This window comes from Globicephala melas, chromosome 17 (genome assembly GCF_963455315.2).
Source record: "Globicephala melas chromosome 17, mGloMel1.2, whole genome shotgun sequence".
NCBI lineage: Eukaryota > Metazoa > Chordata > Mammalia > Artiodactyla > Delphinidae > Globicephala > Globicephala melas.
The window spans coordinates 62,706,197-62,724,458 of record NC_083330.1 but is presented as its reverse complement, the minus strand read 5'-3'; the positions used below and the strand labels follow the sequence as shown (position 1 = coordinate 62,724,458).

General features: G+C 42.4%; 1 protein-coding gene across 1 annotated transcript in view; it reads left to right on the top strand.

Annotated features, from left to right (window-relative positions):
* Positions 1-626: 626 nt before the first annotated feature.
* HAS2 (hyaluronan synthase 2) overlaps positions 627-18,262 on the top strand; it is a 28,149-nt gene continuing 10,513 nt past the window's right edge. Inside the window, exons 1-2 of the mRNA XM_030875702.2 lie at positions 627-1,065; positions 13,839-14,465. Of these exons, the coding sequence (XP_030731562.1) occupies positions 13,839-14,465 (627 nt within the window). The 5' untranslated portion in view covers positions 627-1,065. The remainder of the gene's footprint in view (positions 1,066-13,838; positions 14,466-18,262) is intronic.

Genomic DNA, 18,262 nt, shown 5'->3' with positions numbered 1-18,262 from the left:
CGGCTTTCGGAGGCTCCAGGTGTATACACACACACACACATACGCACACACGCACACACGCACACACACCTCCCAGCTCTCTCTCCCCAGGGCAGTTACGTAGCCTAAGGGCACCATTTGGTTAAAGCAAATTACTTAAACAGAACTGGCAGGGCATCGCGAAGTGGGAATCCTTGCAGCTCAGAGGAGTCAGTCTACACAGCGTGGCCTCCCGGCTCCACTGCTGGAGGAAAGGAGGGAATCAGGTGGTGGCCAGCATGTGTGCACAACATTTCTCTGCACACGTTTGCAATCAAGTTAATTGAATTCATTGGCGTTTAGAACCGGTCGCTAGCTCAGAGAGAGCTTTGAATGGCCAATTTCTCTCTCCCTCTCCTCCTCCCCGTCTCCCGCCCGCCCACGCTCCCAGTTCCCTCCCCTCCGGGTTCCCCAGTCCGCACCTCCCTTCTCCACTCCCCTCACCCCCACTCCCTCCTCCGCCCTATTAAAACACCCACCAGCTCACTTGTTAAGACCCCCTTAAGTTGGAGGAGGCAGAAAGGCAACAACCGCGAGGAAGGAGAAGTCAAGACGTCTGGAAAGAATTACCCAGTCCTGGCTTCCAGCAGCCCATTGAACCAGGGACTTGAACCAGCCCCAGCCAAAGACTTTCTCCCGATTCTACGCTTCCTGGGTTCTGCTGAGTTTTCACCAGGCTTTTTTTTTTTTTTTTTTAATACGAAGAAGAGACTTTACGATATTAGGGGAGGGGGAACTAGAGCATAAAATAAAATAAAGTTAATTTATTTTCAAAGCACAGATAACATTTTCTTTAAGAGTTAGAAGATTGAAGTGCAACGGAAATATTAAAAAATACTAGTGATTTTTTTTAAGTGAGGGAGACCTAAGCATTTAAGACTCCCCCAACCTTTTTAAATGTTGTTTTTAATTTTTTTATTTTTTTTGGCCGGTCGTCTCAAATTCATCTGATCTCCTATTACCTCAGTTTTGGAAACTGCCCGCCACCGACCCTCCGGGACCACACAGACAGGCTGAGGACAACTTTATGACCAAGAGCTGAACAAGGTACGTTACGCTGGCGCGATTTGGTGAACGGTGAGGGTCCTCGAATAGGCCAGGGAGAGGGAAGACATTATTCACGTTAAGAGTTAAAAACAAATTTAAGTCAGTTTTCGACAGAAAAGTTTGAGGTCTGAAAATTTCCAACAGACTGCAAATCAGGGGATATTTCAGATCACTGTCAGGCTTAGCAACATTTCCTCTGTTTTCTCCCATCCCTGCGGCGCTCGCCAGAAATCCGCTGCCTTTCTGGAACACAGGTAACCTCTTTGCCTGGGAAAGGCTGCAAGTCCTTGGAGGTACTTTTCCATTCCGCATCTTCCCGAGCTGCAGAGGGGCTCACGAGTTAGGAAACAAGAATTTCCACTGTGTATGGAAAATGCATTCCGCGCAGCCTCCCCCTTCCCCCTTATTCCCATCACTTCTCTTCTTTTTTTCCCACACATTCTCTGTGGGAAGGAAAGCCCTGGACAGCCTAGCGCGTTTTGCAAGTGGGAAGCCTGTTTCTTACTTGGAATGCAAAGGGTTAAAGCGATCCTGGGTCCCAGCTCTGGCCCCAGAGAAGGAGGGTCCTTCGCCACCTCGTCGCAAGCTACCGGCCTCGTTCGGCCACTCCCCGTCTTCCCCTGGCCTCCCTCCTTTGCACTCCCTGCACCCCATTAAAGTGTCACTGTGGGTCTGTCCGGGCTCAGCCCGGCTCCAGAAGCCATACTACGGTCTGGGGTCCCTGACCCAAGCAGTGGCACTCGGAGACCCGAGCGAGAGGAGGGCGCGCATCCCTCCTCTCGGCTGCAGGGCTGCCCGCCGGCCCGCGAGGGCAGGGCGTGCGCGGGGACCGCGTGCTGCGCGCAAGCAGCTGCAGCGTCCCGGGAGCCAATTCCGACGTGGCAAAGAGCACGCTGGCGCCTCTTTCCGCAGCTGCAGCGCGGGACACAGTCGGGTGGGGATTTGGGGGTGCCTTCCCGAGCGCCCAGCCCCGGGTGGGGGATGGGCTGTGGGAGCCGGGGTGAAGGTGGGAGGCGAGCCAGAGGCTAGGTTGGGATGGATAATCAACACCTTGGGCGGAATTCGTCACGGTGGTTCCCGCCCAGCGCGAGCGAGGGCTACAAAATGGGTCCCTGTGAACCGGAGGGCGGGTCTGAAAGGAGGGTCTGTGTGAGAGCGAGGGCTGAGAGGCTAGAGGCTTTTCCTCAGGCTGAGGATACGCAGCCGAGGGGAAGTGGCTCTGAAGGGATAATGAAGGCTGGAAAGAGAGGCTGGGAGCTGAGAGGCGGTGCCTGGGGAGGAGGGTTTTCAAGACCTGGGTCCTATTACACAGCCTTAGGTGCCAGCTTCCCGCGGCCGCTCCCTCCATCCCCCAGACGCCCGCGCTAAGTACGTGGGAGTCACCAACCCCACGCGCCTCTGGCTGGAGTGAGCTGCTACAGCCCTGCTCCCAGGAGGTGGGTGTAGGAGCTCTGCTGGCTCCTCCCTGCCAGGTTCCACACCCTTGGGGGCCATTGCTGCCGGGTGTCTCCCTAACAGCTGCCCAGAAAGGCTACACTACTCCAACCCACGTGACTGGCCTGGGATTGCCTTTGACGTCACACCTAGGGGGGAGGTGTGACGCAATAGGTCGGGAAGTCCTGATTGGCGACCGAGGGCTTCCCCAACTTGAGGCCTGAGTATATATACACTTTCAGCTCAGCCTTAGAGTCGGTAGTTGAACATTGCTGGAAAAGGGAAGCGACAGATAAGAACAACTTCACGGCCCACTGTAGATTTCAAGGCTTTTTTCCGGCAGATTTCTTATTGTAGTGAAGGCATAGGATAATGTGCCTTTGAAGGTTTAAAACAGGATTGAGATTTTTTGAAAAGGTCATTTTAACAAAATATTGTAAAGGTCAGCACACATTCAAACATGCCAATGATGAAAGGCTAAAAATTAAAATGTGTATTTACATAGAATTGGGTAGAACAAATAGTTACGCCCATCAAACTATTTGTAGATACAATTGAAAATGTGACAATCGGTTTGAAAAGAGCTCTTCACTTCTAAACTTTTTTTTCCTTTCATTCCAATTTGTGCAGATTGAATCATTCATTATATTAGTTTTCACTGCATTATTCTAGAAGCTAAATAAGATTACTCAGGCAGCTGAAATACTGTCTTTTCTTTTTTAATACTTATCATATCCCACCAAAGGTTTTCCTAATATTTTGGCTATTCTTTTAAATTTTCAATAAAGTTTAACTCTTTGAAGTACAAATTTTAGTATGTATAGTTGTGTATGCATTAAGCAATATTGGGGCTAATAGTTCAAAATTCTGAGACATTTCTGGATTAGAGCATTATAATGAGGATATCATTTCTCCTGTTTTCTTTCTCTTATTTATATAACATCTGAGTTGGGTGAACAGAAAAGCTTATTGTAGAAGTGTTGACATGTAAATTACCAGAATTACTTCTATTGTACCTAGAACTGAATCCTTTCTTATCAGAGAAAGCTATGGTGTTTATAAGAATTCAAGGTCTTAAATCAGTGACTAGCATCAAATTTGAATGTCACTCTCCACAAAATGTTTAGTCAGCTACCTTCCTGGAAAACAAGAATTGTGCAACAAATGAGTAACAGACTTACTAGAAAGTAAGTCATATTGAAACTAATCATTAATGTTAAGTCTGTAGAATAGTCCCACGATGTTGAATTTCATAAATATTTTTTTGCCCATGGTTTCCTTATCAGCTAAGTTTATTTTGAAGAAATATTTCTTGACTTGTTAAATTCATGCCTGTCACTGATTCATTTATTTTCTATCATTGGCACTGTGAAGAAAGGCCTTATCTATGGATTAATGGGGAGATCCCCTTTAGCAAAGCTATATTACACAGTTTTATATATATATATATATATATATATATATATATATATATTTTTTTTTTTTTTCCGGTACGCGGGCCTCTCACTGTTGTGGCCTCTCCTGTTGCGGAGCGCAGGCTCAGCAGCCATGGCTCACGGGACCAGCCGCTCCACGGCATGTAGCATCCTCCCGGACGGGGGCACGAACCCGTGTCCCCTGCATCGGCAGGCGGACTCTCAACCACTGCGCCACCAGGGAAGCCCCACAGTTATATTTTTAATCTAAGAACAAGTAGAATATTACATTATTAACTTCTTGAGTTTTATACAATGTGGGAGCTATGAGTTAATGTAATTGCAGAATAGAGCATGAACCCCATTGTCCCTTTCTGGGTTCTCTTTTTATCCATGCACACCCAAGCTGTGTTCCACGAAGAGGCTGTAAGGACAGAACCAGTGGCAGTGCTAGGACAGCTGAATGGGGGGACAGCTCCCTGCAGGAAAATCATTTCCATCACCCCAATTTGGTTTTAATCCTTTCCTCTGTAGCAGCAATCTGCATAGACTTAGTATCATCCCACTGCATATACCATAAATTCAAAAATATTTTGAATGTTACTTATAACTTACTGTTAGCTATAACATGTGGAGTTTATATACTGCCTTACAATCTAAGAAAATGTCACTGATATATGAGTCAAAATAAATACAAGGTCAAACTCAAATATTTTTCAATTTAAATAATAAAATATTTAGAAATGAATGTCTCTTAAAAGCGTAATCTGTACTGCAGTTTATTTAAAAATGAACAAGATGTAGTGCATATCTAAATCGAATTCATCATAGAAAAAGCATACTCAGAGAAGTTTAGTGTTTTTTTTTTAATTTATTTTTGGCTGTGTTGGGTCTTTGTTGCTGCACGTGGGCTTTCTCTAGTTGCGGTGAGCGGGGGCTACTCTTCGTTGCGGTGCGCGGGCTTCTCATTACGGTGGCTTCTCTTGTTGCGGAGCACGGGCTCTAGGCGCGCCGGGCTTCAGTAGTTGTGGCTCGCGGGCTCTAGAGCTCAGGCTTAGTAGTTGTGGCACGCAGGCTCTAGAGCGAGGGGTCAGGAGTTGTGGTGCACGGGCTTAGTTGCTCTGTGGCACGTGGGATCTTCCCGGACCAGGGCTTGAACCCATGTCCCCTGCATTGGCAGGAGGATTCTTAATCACTACGCCACCAGGGAAGTCCCTGAAAGAAGTTTTTAAATAACCACAGTATAAGGCAAAATGCAATCTGGCCCATAAAGAAGTAAAGTAATAGCTACTATTTATCACATGTCTAATACGTATCAGGCATTGAAGTAGATACTTGACATACATTATATCTAGTATCCCTCCTGCCCACCAAAGAAAACTTTATGAAAAAAAGGAACCTTGCCTCAGAAAGCTTAAGTAACCCACTCAAAGTCACAGTCACAGTGTTAATAAGGAGAGTGGATGAAATTTAATACAGGAATTCTTGAATATAACACCCTTGAGCTGGACTATACTGCAGCTGGGTTAGTCAAGTTTTATGGGGGTTCACACTGAGGAGAAAACACATCTGACTGAGAGAGATCAGGAAAGATTTCATGAAGAAATTTGGCATTGTGGTATATATGGCTACATAGGGAATGACCTATAGAGACAGGGCCCATGATGGAGGAACATGTAGAGCTAGGATTCCATGCTAAGTCTTCCTGTAATTTCCCCCTTTGCCACAGCGAACTTTAGGATGAAGTTGAGGATGGCAAAATTCAGGAACCAATAGGGCAGTTGGGAGAATGGACATCTTAGAAAGTCTTTGATCAATACAGCTGGTGCAAATGAAGAGAAATCTGAACCTAAAGTTCTGGATCCAGAGACAGCCCAGGTGACAAGGTCTTCGAAAGGTGTATTGCCTAACCCTGCAAGCTCTGGTCCAGGTCTCTGCTAGAGTAAGTGCAGTGGGACTGGAAAGACAAAGGCCAGCTTCAAAGCCAGAGAGGGAGAGGAGGTCAGAAAGGGAGAAGGGGAGGGTCATGTGCTCTAACGTGTAGAGTGCTGGGAGATTTCATCTGGGTACTTCTCTTAGGATTTCTAGTTGAGGACGGTAGCAGAGGCAATACACCTGAGGGATGTATAACAATGCAAATGAGATCATGAAAGTTTTCATAGACTTTAAGCCAGTGATTGCCAAACTTTGTCACAATTAGAATTACTTAAGGAGATTTAAAAACTCCTGATGCCCTTGTAGCACCCCATGCCAATTAACTGGGAATGTTTCAGGAGTCACACGTCAGTAATATTTACAGATTCCCTGGTGATTTGGATGTACATCAACATTTGGAAACCACTGCTTTTTGATCTTTTGCTCACCATGCTTTCTAATCCACTGTTAGCAGACAAATGGCCACAAGCAGAATATGTCTTGTTACAAAGAAGTACATTTCCATATGCCTTGCTAGTGTCACCTGCCTAAGTAAATATTCCTAATTCTAATCATTCTACATGACTTGAGGCCTATTTCCCCCTCCTCCCACACGACACCAGTTTACGAGTAAAGAAAACCTGTGTTCTAAAACCATTTCTGCTATTTATTTATATTAGATGTGATCTTGAGCCATGCATTCACTAAACAAGCATTTTAAAAAATATCTCCTGTTGTCCTTTGTGCTTTTGTCTGTTTAAATATTGGCTACAAGTAAAAGGACATTGATCTTGTCTTTATTAGATTTTGCGTGTCAGTCCCTGAGATCAATCTATTCCCTCAGTAAAGCTTCCTCTAAATGTGCCTTTTACCCCTCTGTACTGTGATACTAGGCAACAACAAGATACCTCGCAGAAGTAGAAAGTGCAAGTGTTACTTGTGCAAGAGTAACTGTTCCTTTATGTTAAGATATTGAAGCCATTAATATCCCATTAACGCTGCAATAAATATATGTATTCCTTACCTGGTTACAGTAAGCCTGCAAAAAGTATCATTCCCATTTTGCAGATGAGGAAATGAGGCTCAGAGAGCAGATCCCAATATCAGTTTGCTCTTTGCATTCACCCTTGCACAGGTGACTATGATGAGACTGCCCACAGTGCAGCCTGCATCCATCCTTCTTCTAGACACTCAGCCCTGGTTAAAATCATTAAAATGAACAAATTGAATTATACCCCAAAATATTTGATGTCAGGGATATTAATTGTCCAAGGACACATGGCTCTCATTCATAGACCCCTCAAGTGCTTTGTTTAAAGTTGGATGGTTAATATGAGGCAGAACTTGGGCTTGAATCCATCTCTTCCCTGCCCTGTTATTCTTTCCATTATGCCAGAGTTACCCCTTGTTAACTAACAAACAACAGCTTAAAGGGGAGGAGAGTCAGGCTGATTAGGTAGGTACTGGCAGGGTATTAACCCGCAGAGAGCTGACATCACTGAGCTCTGCTGATGATTTCTTTTTAGGTATTTAAATGAGCTCCATCTTTTAATCTCATAATTAGGTGAAGTCCATATGACTAGTTCCATTTTATAGATGAAGAAACTGAAGATGACAAGTATTATGTAGCTTGTTCGAGGTTACCCAATCTTTAAAAGAAACCATTAAAAGATAGCCAGGAGTCTATTCCAACTCAGTCTGGTTCCAGAGGCCAATATATGTGGGTGTGTACACCCAAACACACACATACACACACACACTCACAAGTCATTAGCACTAAACACAAAGCGGAGTGTAGATTAATGGACAATAAATATTGTAAGACAACTAGAGTTTAAATGGAAAAAAAGATGATCTCATTATCCCTCATGCTCCAAACTTGACCCCTGAACTCATAAGATTACTCAGACTACAACTTATAATTTCAGGAAATGCTGTTAGGGACCATTTGACTTTTTTTTTTTTTTTTTTTTTTTGGCGGTACGCGAGTCTCTCACTGTTGTAGCCTCTCTGGTTGCGGAGCACAGGCTCCGGACGCGCAGGCTCAGCAGCCATGGCTCACGGGCCCAGCCGCTCCGCGGCATGTGGGATCTTTCCGGACCGGGGCACGAACCCGTGTCCCCTGCATCGGCAGGCGGACTCTCAACCACTGCGCCACCAGGGAAGCCCCCATTTGCCTTTTTAAAGTCTGTTACCCAAAGGTCTTGTAGAGCCTGTCTGGTACCCTCTACAATCATGACCTTTAAATAGCTGGGCAAGAAATCATAGAACTGGTTTTAAAAGAAGGAAAAAACCTGCTGGATGAAGGATACCCTTAAGGGCTCAGCATATTCATTGCCCCTGCAGCAAAGATAGAGGAGGGCCCTGTGCTCTGTCAGTCTGCATTGACAACGTGGGTCCACATGATTTATTCACTTATTTAAAATGTGTTTATTGAGTACCTACTATGTGCCACACCTTGTTTTATGATACAGGAACACACAGTTAATTGAGATACGCAAGTCCCTATGGCCAAAGAGTGTTCTTAGTGTAACTTAGAAAATCAAACAGGGTCAGAAGAGAGAGTGACAGGGAGTGAAGAGAGGGCAGGGTGGAGGAGTCTTTTTTTTTTAAATGTTTCCTTTTATTAAAAAACTTTTTTTTGGAGTATAGTTGATTTACTGGAGGAAACACTTTGGAAGGAGTGGTAAGCTAGGGCCTCTCAGAAGAGGTATCACTTGGCCTAATGCCTGCAGCCTTTCCTAGATGCTGACTTGACTCATTTGAATTCACTTTATCTTCTCCCTGATCCAAAACAGAAGGCCCCCTTCATGAAAGCTGAGGGAACTCGGTTCTCACCACTGCACTAGGGCAGTGAGAGCAGCTGGTAGTCTCTCTCATCCGCCATTTGCTGTCTGGTTAATACAAGGAAGGTCAAGGGGAGGAAAAGGCTCTGATGCCCAATGACCTATAGAGTCCCACTTGGGGTATACGAGCAAACAGCAAGGCTTATATCTGCTCTACAGGTGGAACCAATGGAAACCGAAGCACCTCTCTTATGGTTAAACAGGATTTTGACTGTTGGCATTAAGAGCAACACTGATGCCACGTAGGTGGAACCAGCAGCCAGCTCCCTTTCGGACAACATCACTCCAGGTCCCTTTTGACTGTACGCACATAGGAAGGTATAGGACCCCAGCAATCTTCTCTGAGTACAGGCTGGTGTTGTATCTGTACCTGAGTACATGATATCCATTTTTCCATTACAGCAGGAAAACAGTTTTCAACGTTCTTTTCTAATCTTTCCTTACACACATGTTTATTAATCAGAAGCAAAAGGATGTTGCCTATTTTGTCATGAAGGTTCAAGTCTGTTCAGCCAACATTTATTTACTGAGGACAGTCTAGTCACCTGGCATTATGCCACCATGTGAACCCTACTCCTGGTTGTGTGATTTGGGGTAAGTTACCTAAATACTCAGTCTTGGTTGCCTTGTCATATGTATATGTGATTTGTAACATGAGATTAACAGTATATTTATCCCCTAAAGTTATTAAAATTAAATAGGATTTTGCTGTTCAAGTAAACAAAACTTGCTTCAATGCCTGGAGCCTAGTAAATGATGAGTAAAAGTTAGCTGACATAATAACGATGCCAATGATGATATTTAGGAATAAAGTCACATCTATCATTCAGCAAATATTTCCTGAATACCAACCATAACCCAGGCAATGTTCTATGTCCTTGGGGCACGTTAGTGGAAAAAAAATATATAAAATCTGTTGATTTTGTGGAGTTTACATTAAGGTGCACCAAGCTATTCTTTAGCACTTGGTTTGGCCTAGAATTCTGTGAAGACTAGTCCTTGGTGAATAATTGGTATCAAGTCCAAGAGCAACTTAAAAATCAATTAATAGACTAAAGTCTAATCCTGGGCAAAAAAAAATCCAAGTTTTATATTTTCAATCTTTATGGGAGGTAGATTTCTAAGTCTTCTATCAGCAAATGATCTGGGGTGAAACTAACCATATTTTCCAATTTAGCAATAAACCATATGTCTGAGAAGGAGGGTTTGCTTATGAAACAGAGTATTTGAATTGGGGATTGTCTCAGAAAGTCTCACACATATGGTGCCCATATCTCTGAAATTATAAAGAAACATCCTGTGCGTCAGTCCCTGAGATCAATCTATTCCCTCAATGCAGCTGGCTCTTTAACCCTTTGGCCTGTACTGAGATGCTACATGTGTCGTGCTAGGCAACAACGCGATACCTTGCAGAAATAGAAAGGTTCTATTGCTGCAGTTTACTAGCAATTTTTCCCAGGCTGAAAAAGGACATTCTGTAGACTCCTATGATAGAAGAGGGTGTTCCCACTTCAGCAGTGGCCAGCAGATGCTATGCGAACACTCTCTGCGTCCACACGTGCTGATAAAAGCAAGGAAAATGTGAATAATGGAAAAGAATAGCAGGCGGTTCTTTTGCTGGCTATGCTGATTTGAAACACAAGCAGAACGCACTTTTAAGCTTCTCCCAGGCAGAGAGTTTTAGTCGCCTTGAAATTTTTCACTCTTGGGAGAATGACTCATGTCTTGGAAAAGACAAGTTCCTAGTCTGGTGCTCCCAGCACCTTTAGGCATTAGTTAATGTACACTTTGGGAGTTTTCAGCATCCGATCAGAAGTTTTAATTAACAAGGGATGCTGTGCTCTCTTGCCTTTCACTGAAAACTCAGCATTTCACCATTGCCCAGCAGCTTGAACTTTCCATTTGTGTCATGATTACCTTTATCAGGGTACTTGTTGCATTCTATGAAATCCTATATACGTGCTAAAAGTGGAACGCACATTTGGTTTTTGTTTTGCTTTGTTTTTTTAGCTTCCATGTTAGCTGATACTTTGTATTGTGTTTCTGATTTTTTAAAAACAGTTTCACAAACACTTTGATTTTGCTCCTCACTGTAGCCCTGTGAAGGGTTGTTGACAAGTACCATCATCTCCATTTCACAAAGAAAAATAACGTCCACAAGCTCAAACCCTGGTCTCCAGCCTGCTCTGCATTACTTAGATTGTAATGAGTTTGGGAAGCTAAACCCAAAATGAGTAATGGGCACACAAACAAACACAAACTCAAAAATTATTTCTTGTTAACATAAGAGTCCAAGGCAGGTATTCCTGATTGGTGGCATTTGTGGCTGGCTTCCTTCCATGTGGCAGTTGAAGGAAGCTCCCTCTATCTTTGGGCTCTGCAATCCCTTAGGACCTGTTGATATGTACATCAAGACTGTGGAGGGAAAAGAGATATTGCAGGAGGCCCATTCTCCCCCTTAAAAGCCCTATTGGAAGTGGCACGTCTCAGATTAACAAAGGCTGGAATGCCATGGCCACATCAAGCAGTCTGCTCAGAAGGAGTGGAAACACAGTTGGTGAGCAGTCACAGTAAGCTACCCTAAAGTGTAATGCATACCCACTCAGGACCACCTCAGTGATGACCACAGGGGCTAGAATGTGAATGGTGGCACTTGGAGCTGAGGGATGTGATGGCCACACAGCTAGTAAACCAAGATGTTAATAGGGTTTATGTCCACATTCAATTTTTTTTTTTTGCGGTACACGGGCCTCTCACTGTTGTGGCCTCTCCCGTTGCGGAGCACAGGCTCCGGACGCGCAGGCTCAGCGGCCATGGCTCACGGGCCCAGCCGCTCCGCGGCATGTGGGATCTTCCCGGACCGGGGCACGAACCCGCGTCCCCCGCATCGGCCGGCGGACTCAACCACTGCGCCACCAGGGAAGCCCTCAACATTCAATTTTAAGTCTTAATGTGGAATAGGAAAATATAAATAGCATATCCAATAAGAGATTTTGCAGAGGTAATTGCTTAGCCCAAAGTAACTTTGAAAATAAATTTACTTAGCTTTCAAAAATTAGTTGAATTAAGGGAAAAGATTAAATTGGAGTTACTTGCAAATTTAGAGATGTCTTTCGTTATGCTCATGAGGTGACTTTTGGAATGCACCTGGTTGAGGCTGGTTGCCAGTAGAGCCAAACATGTGATTAGAGGGTTGGAACTTCCATTTCCCTGCCCAGACCATTGAGGAGGGAAGACAGGCTGGAGATTGAGTTCAGTTGCCAATGGTCAATGATATAATCAATCATGCCTATGTAATGGAGTCTCTAAAAACCCCAAAGGAGAGGGTTCAGAGAGCTTATGGATCGATGAACATGTGGAGATTTGGGGAGAGTGGGGCCTGGAAGTCCATGCCCTTTCCCCATACCTTGCCCTGTGCATCTGGCTGTTCCTGAGTTACATCCTTTTATAATAAACCAGTAATCTAATGAGTAAACAGGTTTCCTGGTTCTGTGAGTTCCTTCTAGCAAATTAATTGAACACAGGAGGGGGTCTTGTGAACCTCTGATTTTTACCCAGTTTATCGTAATTACAGGTAACAACCTGGGCTTGCAACTGGCATCTGAAGTGTGGGTGTTTGTGGGCGGCAGTCTTGTAGGACTGAACTCTTAACCTGTGGAATCTGATTCTGTCAGGCATATGATATCAACATTGATTTAATTGTCAGGCACCCAGCAGGTGTCTAGAGAATTGTTTGTGACATGTGTAGGAAACCCCCTCTCCTCCACATGTTGGAACTGGGTCTAGGAAACCAAAAAGAAACAAATTTTAAAGGTCTACCAAGCACCTCTTCTATGCTCATAATTGGAGATGCTTTGAGAAATATGAAATATATGATCCTCCTGTACTCTAGTTCAAAACATTTCAGGAGATTCACAAAGGCTAGGGAGGTGTACAAAATTGTATATTATTAAGAACTGGGATGTGTTTTTAGGTCTAATGTGTTAAAGCTCTTAAGACAAAAGAAAATTTACCTGTTGAAATTAAGCGTGATGCTATTTCTTCTCTAATTGTATGATTTATTTCTGCAAACATTTATTGTGTTCTTACTGTATTCCAGTAAAGTTCCTGATCACCAGGTTCGAACCAGCTGGTATGAATGATGGATGAGGGAGACAGCCATTTGAACACAGGAATGTAATACAGAATTTCAGGGGCTTTGATAAATGTCTGTGTAGGATATCTATGCATAAAGAAATTTTAATGGCAACAGAGACTTGGGAAATAATTGAGTCTAAATGCCCTCATTTAACAGATTTTTAAAGACTAAGGCCCAGAGAGGAAAAGCAACTGGCTCGAAGTCACACAGCTAGTTGATGGAAGACCTAGAAGGATAGAATCCACGTATCCTTACGTTCAACCTTGGCTAGCTGCATGGGAAAGGTGTGAGCTGAGGGATTTCCACTGGAGATGAGATAAAACTACACATGAGAGGGACTTCCCTGGTGGCGCAGTGGTTAAGAATCCGCCTGCCAATGCAGGGGACACGGGTTCGAGCCCTGGTCCGGGAAGATCCCACATGCCGCGGAGCAGCTAAGCCCGTACGCCACAACTACTGAGCCGGCGCTCTAGAGCCCACGAGCCACAATTAGAGAAAGCCCGTGCGCAGCAACGAAGACCCAACACAGCCAAAAATAAATAAATAAAATAAATAAATGTATTGAAAAAAAACTACACATAAGAAATTTAGCAAAACCTGTAGATTTTTCACTGGTCAGTATTGTGGTGAGGGAACACGATGGCACAAGAAGAAAGAGTGCCTGGCTCACAAAATATTTAGATCTTATGCTTAGCTATGACCACATACATAGAGTGCATCCTTAGACAAATGATCTAACGTACTAAAACTAATGCATATGTGCATTACGGTTTTCAATGGTACACTGCATCATCCTCTCATTTGATGTTTGAAACAGTTCTCTGAGGTATGCAGAAAGGGCATCCTTATCCCTGTTTTGCAGATGAGCAAACTGAGATGCAGAAAGTCATACAACTAGTTAAGTGAGAAACTCAAGGTTAGAACACCTGGAATGCTTCTAGTCCAATGCTCTCCCTGTGATACCAGGTATACAACAAGTATGGGACAAGAGTGGCTAACCAAGTATATCATGTGATTATTTTGCAGATGCATTGTGAGAGGTTTCTATGTATCCTGAGAATAATTGGAACCACACTTTTTGGAGTTTCTCTACTCCTTGGAATCACAGCTGCTTATATTGTTGGCTACCAATTTATCCAAACAGATAATTACTATTTCTCTTTTGGACTATATGGTGCCTTTTTAGCATCACACCTCATCATCCAAAGCCTGTTTGCCTTTTTGGAGCACCGAAAAATGAAAAAATCTCTAGAAACCCCCATTAAGTTGAACAAAACTGTTGCTCTTTGCATTGCTGCGTATCAAGAAGATCCAGACTACTTACGGAAGTGTTTGCAATCTGTGAAAAGGCTAACCTACCCTGGAATTAAAGTTGTCATGGTCATAGATGGAAACTCGGAAGATGACCTTTACATGATGGACATCTTCAGCGAAGTCATGGGCAGGGATAAATCAGCCACTTATATCTGGAAAAACAACTTTCACGTGAAAGGTCCTGGTGAGACAGATGAGTCACATAAAGAAAGCTCACAACATGTCACCCAGTTGGTCTTGTCCAACAAGAGTATTTGCATCATGCAAAAATGGGGTGGAAAAAGAGAAGTCATGTACACGGCTTTCAGAGCACTGGGACGAAGTGTGGATTATGTTCAGGTAGGTTTCCACATCTGCCAGGACAAACACATTTAAATAAAGCATCTTTTGTATCTCTCCAGTCATATGCTATAGTCCATCCTTGTCCCTTCTGGACACAGTGCTTCTTTCAGTTCATCTGAAAACAGCATGACTGTTGAAAGCACATTCTGAAAGAGAGAGAAAAAAAATCTTGTAAAACGGTTAAATCTATCTATGAAAATGCTTAGCTTGTGCAGTGTTATTGGTTGGAAATCAAGATTATTTTGAACGTGAGACCCTTCCTTCCTTCTTTTCCCCTCCCTTACCTTCTCTGCCCCCTTGGTTCTGCCAAATCAATTCCAACCTCATTTTCCACACTCTTAAAATCTCCAGCGTTGTAAGAAAATAGTGTCTCCTCCGGCAGAATGAGCTTGAGAAAATCTGCAGGGCCAAGGGAAAGCTATAAAATATTTTTCACAGAGACTAGGCAAAATGGGGGCGATGAAAACAATTTTGATTTAAAAAAGTGTAGGAATTCAAAACTGAAACACATAGAAAAAGAAAAAGGGAAAAGGAAAACAAACACAAAAAACAACCTTCCCAGAACAAAATCTAAGTCATGTTTATTTCACTCCCCAAACAGCATTACCTCACTCCATGCAACTTGACCTTTGAAAGCATTTGTGATGGTGTTTGCTTGCATGAAAATTAGACAGGCTGTGTCTCTCATTAGTTCCCTGACTGCTAATTCTGCGGTTTCTCCTCTTCTAGTTCTCACTGAAATTTCTTCTTTAGAACATTAATAGGGTACATGTGAGTTTTCTAGTTGTACTTTTGTGCAGATATTTTAGTTAGATTTTATTCATGATGATATTGAGAAAGGAGAACTACCTCTGGCTTCAAATATCCATCCGGACACTTTTCCTCTTTTCTTAAATGTGAGATCCTTGTTTTTGGAAGACCCATCATATGTTTTAGGGGATTTATCAACGCAAAGTGATGCCCAGTGTGTCTCTCTGTGTAATGGGATGGCAGTGGCCCCTGGCTTCAATGTCAATTGACTGAGGTTCTAATTAACAATTTGTAGCTGGTTGACCTTGAGCAAGACCACCTCCCAAACCTCAGTTACCTGATTAGAAGGAACAAATCTCACAAGGGATTTGAGAAAATTATTTCAAATTATGTATCCAAAGGGGCTTAGCAAAAGTTGTTGATAATGGCATTGTTAATATTATTAAAGCGTTTGCTGTTAAAGTATTATTTCTTATATGATTATCTAGTCCTTACTTGAAAACTATACTACATGTCAATTGCTAATTAACATGTTGTTAATTTAGCTAATATCTGAACAATTTTGAGGTATTTCTTCAGTTCATACCATCTGCCTAAAAGGGAGTTGATTAGAGTTTCAACCCCAAGTGTCTCCTAATTTCTAGAACTTTCACAAATAAGGCTGTTTTAGTTAAACCAAGACATTTTTACATATTTACCTATCGCAACTTCAGGCCCAGATGAGAGCATAAAATGAAACTTTTAAATAAGGAATGGCTAGGGAACTTACAGAGGATTTGAAGTATGAAGCTCTGGGCCTAAAATGAGAAAACATCTGTTTTGATGTTTTGCCTTTAATTCTAGTTAAAACAATTTACATTTGTCCTTTCTAATCATGACATTATTGTGAGATTTTTCTTCTTTGTTTTTCAACCTGCTTCTCCCAAAGCCCCTTCTCCCAACATTTTGCTTGGAATTTTGTTTTTATCCTTGACAACTTGGCTTGTGCCTGTCCAGGAAAAACTAATACAAAATATAAAATTTTAGAGTAGGCTTTTTGCTAGTGCCCTCATCAGGCTTGAGAACTTTCCTTCCTTCAGGTTGAAGCCTCCAGATAGACTGACCCTAGCAGCAGCTGTTAACTGGCCACCAAAGCCGCTTGAGACTTCCAGTCCATTCAGAGCACTCAAACAGGGGTAAAAAACCTTTTGGCATTCTGAAACTAGTAAATACTGTCCTGCCATGCCTCATCGATGCCCTGTAAAAACAGAAATTGCATAAAGTTCAATCTAATATAGTACTCTCATCCTTCCTTCTGACTGACCCAGGGTCCAAGTGTTACAGAGCAGAAGCCACAGAAAGACAAAGAGCGAGGGGTTTGAGGATGTTGGCTCCTGAATATTACAAGTGATTGAATGTGGAGTTCAAGTTGGTTAGGGATGGAAGGAAGCAAAATTCAGGTGCTAATACACAAGAGAGAATGGGGGCTAGGGGAAGAAATGGACCATCTGCTCATACTTGCTAACCTGGCTAGAGAACACTGTTTAACTGTGCAGAGAGATGGCCAAAATGATTGGTTTCCAGTTGCAGCTGGATCCTCAGCACTAGTCAGCACTCTTTTCACTTGATCTTGAATAGATGTCTTGCTTATTCCTCTCGCGTCTGTTATTGCACATCTTCATCACTCTCCTAGGGCCTTACCCAAACTCCTCCCTGCTTAACTACAAACAGATGATCTTGCCTTCTACAAAAGAGAACAGCAAAAGTACAGGCTGTGAAGGCCGTCAAGATCTGACTCTCTTCTGCTTACAGTCTCAAGGGTACCACACCTCACCTCCTATCTCAAGGTTAACCTTTCTACCTGCACTCCTGAGCCTTCTGGGTTGGCTCCCTCTGGTTTCTTTCAGAGCAAGCCTTTCTCCATCACCACCTCTTATATCTCTCCTCTCTCATCTCTAGTCTTCTATAGTAATTACTCTTTCAGCCTTGTAGCCTCTCAAATAATAAATGCTGACATAGAACATGGAGGGAAGCTTTAGTTTAAGACGAAGCCAACATGGTAGGAAATTCATCTATGATGCTAGTGGCTGCTTCCAGGGATAGATAAGATAGAAAAGCAGCAGAAGAAAAATAAAGTGAGAAAATCAAATACAGGGAATGAGAAATAAGGAGGTGAATGAGGAAGATTTTCTTAATTTTGAATCAAAGTATTTTCTGGAGAAACTTTTTCAATGATGTAGAAAAGTGCAATGAGCAAAATTAAAATAATCTGCAGCAGAGAGGGGAAAGATAAATTAGGAATTTGGGATTAACGGATACACACTACTATCTATAAAGTAGATAATAAAGAGCTACTGTATAGCATAGGGAACTATATTCAATATCTTGTAATAATCTATAATGGCAAAGAACCTGAAAAAGAATAGATATGTATGTATGTATAACTGAATCACTTTGCTGTATACATGAAACATAGTAAATCAACTATACTTCAATTTAAAAAAATCATCTGAAGCGAATACATGACCCATACATAGATTATCAAATTTAATACTTTCCAGCATATACTCTTCTATTTTTCCTTATTTTAAAAACAATTTTGAGATTATATCATGTTTACTTTTCTGTATTTTTTACTTAACAATATCGAAGACTTTTAAAGTGTCTTTTGATATCTAGATTAGATAATTGATTTATTTATATCTCTTTTCACTGAACATTGATATTTCCACATAAGTGGCCACCAGTCTATATAACAAAGGAAAAAAGCAGTATCGTCTGATGTGTGTATTAAGAATTTCCCAGGTAAAAGTTATACAATAAGTATGAACATTTTCTAAAAGGGAAGATTATAGGAAGCAATTTTATTATTAATTTAATCTGGCAGTACCATAGCTATCCAAGATTCTTTGAGCAGAAGGAAAGTAAGACTAAATCATTCATAATAGTAGAGTTGACCCTTATTATTCATGGATTCTGTATTTCCAAGTTAACCTACTGACTAAAATGTATTTATTACCCGAAAATCAGTAGTTGCAGTGCTTCTGTGATCATTTGCAGACATG